The sequence below is a fragment of the Dendrobates tinctorius genome, unplaced genomic scaffold, assembly GCF_039654945.1.
Source record: "Dendrobates tinctorius isolate UK_male_01 unplaced genomic scaffold, ASM3965494v1 ptg000046l, whole genome shotgun sequence".
NCBI lineage: Eukaryota > Metazoa > Chordata > Amphibia > Anura > Dendrobatidae > Dendrobates > Dendrobates tinctorius.
Window position 1 is genome coordinate 38236117 of NW_027361714.1, and position 12628 is coordinate 38248744.

At 44.7% G+C, this 12628-nt stretch overlaps 1 protein-coding gene across 1 annotated transcript in view; it reads right to left on the bottom strand.

The window, feature by feature from the left end:
* The window catches only part of VNN1 (vanin 1), a 58866-nt gene extending 50303 nt beyond the window's left edge, over positions 1 to 8563 (bottom strand). The window contains exon 1 of the mRNA XM_073575828.1: positions 8119 to 8563. Coding sequence (XP_073431929.1) covers positions 8119 to 8322 — 204 coding nt within the window. The 5' untranslated portion in view covers positions 8323 to 8563. The remainder of the gene's footprint in view (positions 1 to 8118) is intronic.
* Positions 8564 to 12628: the final 4065 nt, after the last annotated feature.

The window sequence follows — 12628 nt, forward strand, 5'->3', positions numbered from 1 at the left end:
AAACAACGCTGCGCCCTGCGTCGTTAAGCCCCGCCCCGAGCCGGCTCCCTGCCCGCCCCATCCGGGATCACCGCCTACTTTCGCATTTGCACGCATGCGATCGGCGCACCCTATCTTTAGCATAGGGTGCGCAGATCATGCGCTGCCAGTGTGAAAGTAGCGTGCTGCGCACTTTTGACGGTGCGCCGTGCGCGCCGAAGTGCAGCATGTTGCATTTCGGCGCGCACGGCGCACCGTCAAAAGTGCGCAGCACGCTTTCACACTGGCAGCGCATGATCTGCGCACCCTATGCTAAAGATAGGGTGCGCCGATCGCATGCGTGCAAATGCGAAAGTAGGCGGTGTTCCCGGATGGGGTGGGCAGGGAGCCGGCTCGGGGCGGGGCTTAACGACGCAGGGCGCAGCGTTGTTTTAACGCAAATGTGAAACCAGCCTAAGTGTGCAAGTCGCATATGTACTTGGGGGGGGGGGCGCCGAACCGAATTCTTGCCCCGGGTGCCAGAAAGCCTAGATACGCCTCAGATACCATGTATTGCCCCCTCTAACATCAATGACAGCTTGAAGTCTTTTGTGGAAGTTGTGGATGAGGTTCTTTATTTTCTCAAGTGGTAAAGCTGCCCACTCTTCTTGGCAAAAAGCCACCAGTTCCTGTAAATTCCTGGGCTGTCTAGCAAGAACTGCGCGCTTGAGATCTCCCCAGAGTGGCTCAGTGATATTGAGGTCAGGAGACTGAGATGGCCACTCCAGAACCTTCACTTTGTTCTGCTGTAACCAATGACAAGTCGACTTGGTCTTGTGTTTTGGATCGTTGCCATATTGGATAGTCAAAGTATGTTCTGTGCGCAGCTTCCAGGCTGATGATTGCAAATTTGCCTCCAGTATTTGCTGATAACATGCTGCATTCATTTTTCCTTCAACTTTGACCAAGTTTCCTGTGCCTTTGTAGCTCACACATCCCCAAAAATCAGTGAACCACCTCCATGCTTTACAGTAGGAATGGTGTTCCTTTCATCATAGGCCTTGTTGACCTCTCTCCAAATGTAATGTTTATGGTTGTGGCCAAAAAGTTCAATTTTAGTCTTCTCACACCAAATTACCTTGTTCCAGAAGTTTGGAGGCTTGTCTCTGTGCTGTTTTGCGTATTGTAGGCGAGATACTTTGTGGCAGTTGCACAATAATGCATATGTATACAATGTATACAGTGACATGTAAAAGTTTGGGTACCCCTGGTCAAAATTACTGTTGTTGTGAACAGTTAAGCAAGTTGAAGATTAAATGAACTCTAAAAGGCCTAAAGATGGCATATTTTATTTGTAATATATATATATATATATATATATTCATCTTTAACATTTTAAAAATTACAAAAAGGAAAATGTGTCAGTGCTAAAGTTTGGGCACCCTGCATGGTTAGTACCTAGTAACAAACCCTTTTTGAAAGTATCACTTTAAAAGCTTTTTATAGCCAAACAAGAGTCTTTCAATTCTTGTTTGAGGGATTTTCTTCCATTCCTCCTTGAATATTCTTCCAGTTCAGTGAAATTCCGGGGTCGTCTTTTATTCCATTCTTCCCTCTACCTGTGAAATGTTCCCTGTGTCATTGGTTGCAACACAACCTCAAGGCATGACTGATCCACCCCCATGCTTAATGGTTGGTGAGATGTGCTTTTCCTGAAATTCTGTGCCCTTATTTCTCCACACAAACCTTTGACCATTGTGGCCAAAGAGTTCTATTTTAACCTCATCAGTCCACATGACTTGTTTCCAAAATGCATCAAGCTTGTTTAGATGTTCTTTTGCATACTTCTGATGCTGAATTTTATGGTGAGAACGCAGGAGAGGTTTAACTTTAACTTTAAGTCTTTTAGAGATCATTGCATCTTCAACTTGTTTAACCCTTCAGGTTTTGTAACAAGTCTGCATTAGGGATGGGCGAATCTACTCGTTAGGACTCGTTACTCTGCGAGTAGTAGGGGACTCGCAGGAGTCGGTACTCTGCGAGTTTCCAAGCGATTACTCGCACAGTAACGAGTCCAATGCAAATAAGGCTAAGTGCACACGTACCGGAACTCTCGCGGAAATTACCGCGAGAATTCCGGAATTCCAGTCCGCAGGAAAATCGCATTTTAAATTCCCGCAATTTTCCCGTGGAAAAACTAGCATTTTGCAAGCGTAATTAGCTTGCAAAATGCTTGCGTTTTCCAAGCGATCTGTAGCATCGCTTGGAGAACTGATTGACAGGTTGGTCACACTCGTCAAACATAGTGTTTGACAAGTGTGACCAACTTTTTACTACTGAGGCTGCCTATGCAGCATCAGTAGTAAAAGATAAAATGTAAAAAAAATAAAAAATATTGTTATTTTTACCCTCCGACGTCCCGCGCAGCCTTCCCGCCTCTCCACGCATCCGTTCCCAGTAATCCTTTGCGAAAATGCCCGCGATGACGTCCGTTCTCGCGGGATCGCGATGTCTCGCGGTCATTCGCGATGATGTCGCGCGAATGACCCCGAGAAAGGACGCCATCGCGGGCATTTTCGCAAAGTACTACTGGGAACGGATGCGTGGAGAGGCGGGAAGGCTGCGCGGGACGTCGGAGGGTAAGAATAACAATATTTTTTATTTTTAAATTCTATTTTTTACAGGGATATGGTGCCCAAAGCCCGGAGGACAGTCTCCTCTCCTCCGGACCGTGGGTACCATCCGCAATTGTTCTGCTTACTTTCCGCATGGTGGGCACAGCCACATGCGGGAAGTAAGCGGAACAAAAAAAATGGCAGCACAGGAATCGCTGCAATACTCGCATCCCCATTCATTAACATTGGACTCGCTAGACTCGCAACGAGTAGCGAGTTTCCGAGTCGGACTCGTTAGAGTCTAGCGATTCCGAGTATTTCAGGATTCGCCCATCCCTAGTCTGCATATAAAAAATGTGACAAGAAAGCAACATAACTGCAAGCTCAGTAATTGGCTAAGGCACTGACATCACAGCTGCAGCCAGAGAACAGAGACAAGAATAGCATCAGGAACAAAGCCCTGGACCATGCAAGGTCACATAAAATATGACTCTTTTTTTTATAACACACTGACTCAGCAAAGAAGTGATGGTTGAGTGTTCCCAAAAATGTGTTGCTAGTGTAAATTGCAAAATTCATGTTATGAAGCATCATACTAAAGAATCATATTTTTGGCATCACATATCAGTTAAAGACAAAATATTCTGTGATATAATACAATTTTGTGACTGAAATATTAATGCTTGACACAAGTTTCAATACAATATTACAATTTAAAAATAATCCCTCAATATCATGGATAATTAGAATATTGCATCATAGAATGCAATTCGTATTCTTCTCATGAGAAAATATATACCCTATAGATAACTCAGTAAAATTAATAAGACTGTGCATAGGTAATGTATTAAAATGAATATATCGTACTTTTGAAAGTTTGCATGTGTCATCAATCAGAGTTTACCATTTAAATGGATCGTGGTCAAACAAGTTCACTGTAGTTCAATTAAAAATCTATGGAACTGAGGGAAATAAACAGCTGTCTTTGTCTGTCACATAGACTTTATACCAAACTGCAACTGCATTGTTGACCAAGTGTTCCTGTGTGGCCCGCTGACACAGCCAGAGGGCTGGAATCCTCATCTTTGTATGTGAGAGTTAACCCTTACCTCCCTCTTTGCTCCCAGCTTGCACTCCGCCCCCCCCCCCCCTGATCTGTGGCTTATCACATCCACTCCATAGACTGCAATAAGGATTCCCACCCCCTGCCTGTCAGCTCCTGCCCATATGTGATGTGGATCTCTGCATGTGGAGTAGAGGTGGGAGAAAACTTTTTTCCAATGTTCCCAATTTATTGCTTGATCAACTGCTATTACGTGTTACGATATTTATTGCAACAAGTCTTATCAGGCTATGTTCACACGATGGTAATATTTGTCCAAGTGCTATCTATGAAAAAACCTGACCTCAGACAGAGCCCTAGGAGCAATGTTATGGAATTGAGCTACTGTATATACCCATGTATAAGCCGACCCGTTTATAAGCCGACCCCCCTAATTTTGTCACAAAAAACTGGGAAAACTTATTGACTCGAGTATAAGCCTAGGGTGGAAAATGCAGCAGCTACTGGTAAATTTCAAAAATAAAAATAGATACCAATTAAAGTAAAATTAATCAAACATCAGTAGGTTAAATGTTTTTGAATATCCATATTGAATCAGGAGCCCCATATAATGCTCCATACAGTTCATGATGGCCCCATAAGATGCTCCATACAAAATACACCCCATATAATGCTGCACAAAGGTTAATAATGGCCCCATAAGATGCTCCATAGAATATGCCCCATATGCTGCTCCATAAAGGTTATGACCCCATAAGATATTCCATAGATTATGCCCCATATACTGCCCCATAAAATGCTCCATAGATTATGCCCCCATAAGATGCTCCATAAAATGCTCCATAGATTATGCCCATATGCTGCCTCACAAGATGCTCCATAGATTATGCCCCATAAGATGCTCCATAGATTATGCCCCCATATGCTGCCCCATAAGATGCTCCCATATGCTGCCCCATAGATTATGCCCCATATGCTGCCCCATAAAATGCTCCCAAATGCTTCATAGTTTATGCCCCATATGCTGTTCCTTAGATTATGCCCCCATATGCTGCCCCATAACATGCTCCCATATGCTGCTCCATAGATTATGCCCCCATATGCTGGTGCAAATAAAAAAAAATGACATACTCACCGCTAATCGCTGGGGGCTCAGGGCCCCAGCACCTGCCATAGTCACCTGTCCCCAATCCATCACTGCGCCCTCTCTGTCTCTTCCGGGTCTTCTGTCAGGCAGAGGGCACGGCGCACACTGATTATGTTACCGCGCTCTCTGACCTGAACGTCACAGACAAAGGACACGGAGGACAGAGAGGCCACAGCGATGGAGCGGGGACAGATGAATATAGCATATACTTACCCTCTTCTGGTGCGGTCTCTGCAGCCCTGCTTCTCCCAATCTCAGGCTCCTTCCTTCAGCGGTCACGTGGTACCGCTCATTAAAGTCATCAATATGCGCATACTCATGACTTTAATGAGCGGTACCATGTGACCGCTGAAGGAAGGAGCCTGAGACCAGGAGAAGCAGGAGGCTGCAGAGACTACGCCAGGAGGGGGTAAGTATGATCTGACACCGATGCTCCCCCTCCCCCACCAACCCCCTGATATATGACTCGCATGTAAGCCGAGAGGGGGATTTTCAGCCCAAAAAAATCTCGGCTTATACGCGAGTATATACGGTATTTAGATTACAGCTTGAAAATGTCTGTGTGAGAAATGTCATAGCACCCACCGGTCTCTTCTGTATTTCAGATCAAACTCGCCTGTTGAAGTCTATGGGTGTACAAAAATAAAAAAAATTGGATTCCATATGAATGATCCAGATAGCATCCGATTTTTACGAATACATTTCCATTATTAACACAGGACACTATTTCTTCTTTTAAATTTTAGTCACTTCTGATATCTAAAAATGGATGCCATTTGGATGACAATTCAGATGGAAAGTCGTCTTTTTCTAGATGAAAATGATTTTTTTTATACGCTCATGTAAACTTCATCACATAAGCAACTGCTTTTTATAAAGTGACAAAATTAATGTTATACAGAATTAAGGGTGATCCGAAACCAAAGGTGACTTTCATACTAAATTTATTTCAACAATCTAATCACTTTTCTGATATATTTCAGTTAAAAAAAATTCTACCTTTCCCTCTGTACTCTAACTTCCTGTCTGGTTGTGTTTTTTTTTTAACTTCCAATTACATTTTTTTTGAGAATCCCAGTGCATTTTGGGGTACTCACATGGGACATCATCAGGGGGCAGAGGATGCGGTCACTGCACATCTGCTTTATCCACCATTAAAAGAAGCGTCATCTGTTTCAGAGACAGGACTGGTCCCTGACGGGTCATCTCTTTTCCTTAGAGCCAGCAAGGAAGCGCACTGTCACTGTGCATTCAAAGGAATATAGCACAGAAAACTGATACTGAGTATGCAACAGAATTTATGTACTACGCATTATCAGGTGAGCAGGACTAGCCGAACCTCCAAAACAAACATCACTGATGGCGCCTAATTTCAGAGAGGTCGCAGAGGCAGTGGCAGTGTCCGCAGCATCTGTCCCCTGATGACAGTTCATTCGAGTATCCCAGCATTCACTGGTGAATCTCAAACAAAATATCATGGGATGTTAAAAAAAAAAAAAAGACAGAAAGTCAGAATGTAGAGGGTACATTAGGGATTTTTTCATTGAAGTATATTAGGAAATAAGATTATTACACTGAATAGATATACATTTAATATGAAATTCACCTTTGGTTTCGGACCACCTCTTTAAGTTCAGCCGATTGGACCAGCCCTCCAAAGCAGTGCCAGTTTCTCTTTTGGCCCCCTTGGAAAAATTAATTTCCCACCCCTGGTCTAATAGGAACATTTCTAACTCTTTGATGACCATATCAAAGTTGAATGTGCAGGGAAACAAAGAACCTGTAAAAGCCAAACGGTGCAAAATTTTTAATGACACCAAATAGCAAAAATTATTTTTAGCCCCAAATACGTGCATTTAACTAATGGAAAAAAATGTCTTTATTGGTAGATAACCCTAAATAGGCTATAGTCTTATAGTTAGGAGGCAGACAAACGACTGTATTTCTTGTGCGGGGGATGCATTGCAGTGCATGGACTGGCCCAGCACCTCTCCTGACCTGAGCTTAATGTATTTCTATGCAGCTGTCTCGCTCAGGTCAGGAGAGCTGAAGGTCAGTCCGAGGATTCCAATGAGATCCTCGCATGAGAAATACGGCTGTCTGTCTGCACCCTTCGAGGATGATACAACTTGCAGTAACTAACACCTGTAGTCAGGCTTCCATTTCCAAAATTACTATGTCTTACAACAGAGGTCTCAAACATGCGGCCCGCATGCCGCATGCGGCCCTTGAGGCAGGCATCTGTGGCCTGCGGTGCACCACATGTCTCACTCCCTAAGGCAGGGGGAAGGGGTGCATTCAGGAGCACGCGATGGCTGTTCTGTGTGCACACACTGCACAAGACCTGGGATGAGGTCACAGGAGGGGGAAGAGTCAGAGGTCACATGATCAGGGACCTCATTGTATGCAGGATGCTGCTGTCTGTGCTGGTTGTCATGGTGCTGGATGAAGGTCAGGAGGGGTTTACAGGGTGGATGTAGCAGAGCCGCGTGTGTATGTAACGGAGCTGTGTGTGTACAAAGTGTATGGAGCACAGGCATGTGTGTACGAGGTGTACTGAGTCGTGTGTGTACAATGTGTATGGAGCGGAGCAGTGTGTGTACGAGGTGTACGGAGTAGAGCCGCCTCTGTATAATGTGTATGGAGCGGAGCCGTGTGTGTACAATCTGTATGGAGTGGATCCGTGTGTGTACGAGGTGTATGGAGCGGAGCCGCGTGTGTACAATGTGTATGGAGCGGAGCCGTGTGTGTACGAGGTGTGAGGAGCGGAGCCGTGTGTGTACAATTTGTATGGAGCAGAGCCGCGTGTGTACGAGGTGTATGGAGCGGAGCCGCGTGTGTACGAGGTGTATGGAGCGGAGCTGTGTGTGTACGAGGTGTATGGAGTGGAGCCGTGAGTGTACAAGGTGTATGGAGCGGAGCCGTGTGTGTACGAGGTGTACGGAGCGGAGCCGTGTGTGTACGAGGTGTACGGAGCGGAGCCGTGTGTACGAGGTGTACGGAGCGGAGCCGTGTGTGTACGAGGTGTATGGAGTGGAGCTGCGTGTGTACGAGGTGTATGGAGCGGAGCCGCGTGTGTACGAGGTGTATGGAGCGGAGCTGTGTGTGTACGAGGTGTATGGAGTGGAGCCGTGAGTGTACAAGGTGTATGGAGCGGAGCCGTGTGTGTACGAGGTGTACGGAGCGGAGCCATGTGTGTACGAGGTGTGTTAAATATGAAAGGAATGTGGCCCAACAGCTCAAATTTTTTTTTTGTGCGGCCCATTTACGCTGCCGAGTTTGAGACCCCTGTCTTACAGTTATTACTTATCTCCTGTCATAGACAATCAGACTACCTGCAGTGCCGCTGTCTTCACTGCTTCTTCAAGAATGTCCATATTTTTGTTCATTAAATCCAGGGCTTCCTGTGCAGAGATAGGTGTAGTTGTCTCATCGGGGAGTATTACCGCATGTTCATAGATCGCACCAATGAATTTCTCCAAAGCTCGGCAGCTTGAAGCGGAGAGTAAGACAGAGAGCAGAAAGCATGCAGTCACCATGGTGGAAGAATTAGTGTACCTGAAGCATATACAAGAAATCTAAAAGTGTTCACCGTGCGAATCTTCTGTTATCTGCATGGTAAATAAATTACACACATCCATATTTCGAAAGCTTATTGCTCAACATAGTCTGCATTATGCAATGAGCAAGCGACAAACTAGGTGAGAGGTTGTCATGCAATCACGTCAGTGTTGGACAAGGCCATCTAACAATAAATAACTAGAGATTAATTTAAAGAGGTAATTATCACACACCCTTATATATTATGTATCCCTGATACCTATTCCACCCTTTTAATAAGAGTCTCTCTCTCAAATTAATTTTTCTCCTAACTCCCTATCTATTTGGTCCCATAATCTATGCTATTTTCTAATTTACTTGGATTAAAAATTCCCCACCGTTCCCTCACTAACTACACTATCTAACAGCTTTTCTTTTTTTTTAATACTTCCTTTTTGATGATGCTTCGTTTGAGAATCTCAGTGCATGAGAGCGAGAGGTGTAATAGGTATCAGGGTTTTATTTGTGTAATAAAAATAATATAAGGGTGTGTGCTAATTAATATCCCAGGTATTGAAAATAAATATATTAATACATTAAAGGGAACCTGTAACCAACAAATTGCTATTTACCTGCAGATTAAGGGCATGTGCACAAGTTGCGGATTCTACTGCGGATTTTTCCGCACAAAATCAGCATCTCTTGGCAGAAAACACAGGTGCATTTTTTATGTGTTTTTGCCGCGGATTTGCTGTGGTTTTTCAGTGCGTTTTTGTAAGCTAAATAAAGATGTTATTTAAGAAAATAAAAAAAAGATTTGTGATGTCATTTCTGTCCAACCTCCTCTTTTACATTTGTCCAACCCACTCTCCATTACACACAGAAAGACAGATGATAATAGATGGATAGATAGACAGATAGATCGATATATCCATATATCTATCCCATATCTATCGATCTATAGATATATATCCATAGATATATCTATACATTTATCCATAGATATATCTATAGATATATCCATAGATATATCTATACACATATCCATAGATATTTCCATAGATATTTCCATAGATATATCCATGTTTATTAATGAACAATATTTAAAAAAAAAAAAATGACGTGGGCTCCCGCGCAATGTTCTGCGCCAGAGGGGGAAAGCCGACGGCCGGGGACCAATATTTGTAGCCTGGGAAGGGGGTAATACCCATGGCCCCTTCCGAGGCTATGAATATCAGCCCGCAGCTGTCTGCATAGCCTTTACTGGCTACTAAAATGGGGGACCTCAAAAGAAAAAGGACGTGGGGTCCCCCTATATTTTATAGCCAGAAAGGCTATGCAAACAACTGCGGGCTGATATTCATAACCTAGGAAGGGGCCATGGATTTTGCCCCCCCCGGCTACAAATACCAGCCCGCAGCCACGCCAATTCTGGCACTTAGCCCCTCTCTTCCCACTCCGGTGTAGCGGTGGTATATGGGATAATAAGGGGTTAATGTCACCTTGCTATTGTAAGGTGACATTAAGCCCGGTTGATAATGGAGAGGCGTCAATAAGATGCCTATCCATTACTAATCTTATAGTTTTAAAGGGTTAAAAAACACACACCTAAGAATAAATTATTTTAATGAAATAAAGCATAACACTGTTTTCATATTCTTATTTCACACCCAGATCCAAGCAACGCCCTCGGTCTCCTATAATAAAAAGTAAAAAAAATAAATCAACCATATACTCCCTGTCCAACGCAGTTCAATTAATAACGAGTGTCCCATGACGATCTCCCCTGTAGAACAGTGACATCATGTGTTGTCATGGCTCTGTAGGGCCTCCCAGTGATGAACTGACAGGAGACAATGCCTCCTGCAGTGCATCACTGAGGTTACCTGAATTCAGGGTCTCACTTTACAGCAACATTGTATGAGAATTAGGGTTAGGGTTACGGGACCTCTTTCCCGGCGGAGGGATGCACAGCGGAGGATTACCTCCGTCTGTCATTTCATTGCTTGAGCCCCTGGAAGCGGTCGCATCAGCTGATGCGGCTGCTCTACATGGGAGATCCTCGTGGGACCCTCGTTATTAATTGAACTACGGCGGAAAGGTAAGTATAGGTTGTTTTATTATTTTATTTTTATTAAAGGAGGGCATCGGGGAATTAGGTGATTGGTAAGTGTGTACTCTATGTTGTGTGCTGTATGTTATATGTATGTTCTGTATATGTTGTATATGCTTTTTTTAACATTCAATACATTAGCCAGATGATGGGACTACTACTGTCCCATCATTGGCTAATGTGTCTCTCACTGTCATTGTAGCGGGCATAGCCCAATGGGACTTGTAGTCCCATCAGACGATACCTGCATACACATACACACACAAACACACACAGACCCGCAGACCCCCCCCCCGCACAGCCCCGCAGACTGCCCGCACAGCCCCAGCAGACCCCCACAATTATCCGGACCCCCAGACAGCCCGATGACCCCCCCGCACAGCCCGCAGACCCCCGCAAGACCTCGCCAGACCCCGGCAGACCCATAGACAGCCCGATGACCCTCCGCAAGACCCCCGCAGACCCCTGGACAGCCTGATGACCCTCCGCACAACCCCGGCAGACCCTTGCAAGACCCCGGCAACCCCTGCACAGCCCCGCAGACCCCCCCACACACACACACAGGCCCATACTCGCACACAGTAACCACCCACACACCATACACTCACACAGTCACCACCCACACTCCTCCCACACTCTTCCCCCTCTCGATCTGCAGCATTTCATCCGCAGCAAAACCGCAGATCTTTTTTAGACCTGTGGTTTTGCTGCGGATATGCCCGACTCAATACAAGTCAATGGGTGCAGAAGCGCTGCAGATCTGCACAAAAGAATTGACATGCTGCGTAAATGAACCCGCAGCTTTTCCGCATGGATTTTTCCGCAGTCAGTATACCCCTCCCATTTTTTTAAAGTATTTTATTGTATCTTTTCATGGTACAACACTGAAGATATGACACTTTGGTACAATGTAAAGTAGTCAGTGTACAGCTTGTGTAAATATGAATTTGGTGTGCCCTCTAAGTAACTCAACACAAAGCCAGTAATGTCTAAACCGCTGGCAAAAATGATCACCTCCCTTCAGAAAAAGGGCAGAAGGGCAGTATTCCAACATGATAATGACCCCAAACACATCTCCAAGACTATCATTGCCTTGATAAGAAAATGAGGGTAAAGGTGCTGGACTGGCCAAGTATGTCTCCAGACCAAAACCCTATTGAGCATCCGAGGGGCATCCTCAAAAGGAGGTTGGAGGAGCGCAAGGTCTCCAACATCCACCAGCTCCATGATGTGGTCATGGAGGAGTGGAAGAGGATTACAGTGGCAACCTCTGAAGCTCTAGTGAACTCCAGGCCCAAAATAGTTAAGGCAGTGCTTGAAAATAATGGTGACCACACAAAGTATTTGCACTTAAGGCACAATTTGGCCATTTTTACTTAGGCATGTACTCACTTTTGTTGCCAGCGGTTTAGACATTAATGGCTGTGTGTTAATTTATTTAGAATACTTTACATTGTAAAGTGTCATAGCTTTAGTGTTTTTCCATGAAAAGATAAAATATTTTGAAAAATGTGAGACATGTGCTCACTTTTATGATGTATTGAATGTGTGCATTCTGTGACATTGGCAGTTTAAGGCATGATAGGGGTGCTACAGAAGCGAGACGCCACAGCTCGTCTAATCCATGACAAGTTGTGATGTTCCCTATACCAAAAATCTCACTCCATAACCTGACTGTCACTCGTCAGATGTTCAAGAATCCTGAAGAGGCATGTACCTACTCATGAGCCAGGAGCATCTGACTCCAGCATGCCCCTCATCAATGCCGCTGTGTAGTGTAACAACTGTTTGTCACGGGTGTGTCAGATGTGACAGAGAGTCATTCTGGATCTGACTGTAGAAGTTCTTTGCAGTTAGCTCAAGCGCCTACTTGATTTTTGTATCTCTGTTATGGAGCGATGTCCTCTTTCCTCTAGGACCCAACAGTTACCTCCACCTGCTACTAATTACACACCTGTGCTGAAGGTTTAAATTCATTCAGTTGCTGCAGCATGGTGCTGGTGTTAGTTCTATTTTAACTCTGTCTGGAAGTACTAGCAGTCGGTGAGTAGCCTTCGCAGAGGACTCTTGGAGGATTGCTGGCGTGACATCGCAGTGGTCTTCTCAAGTTAAATGTTACCCCTCGTTTGTCCACCTTCTCTCACTTTAGGGTCAGGCAGTGATTAGGTTCCTACTCGGTGATAGGTGCAGAA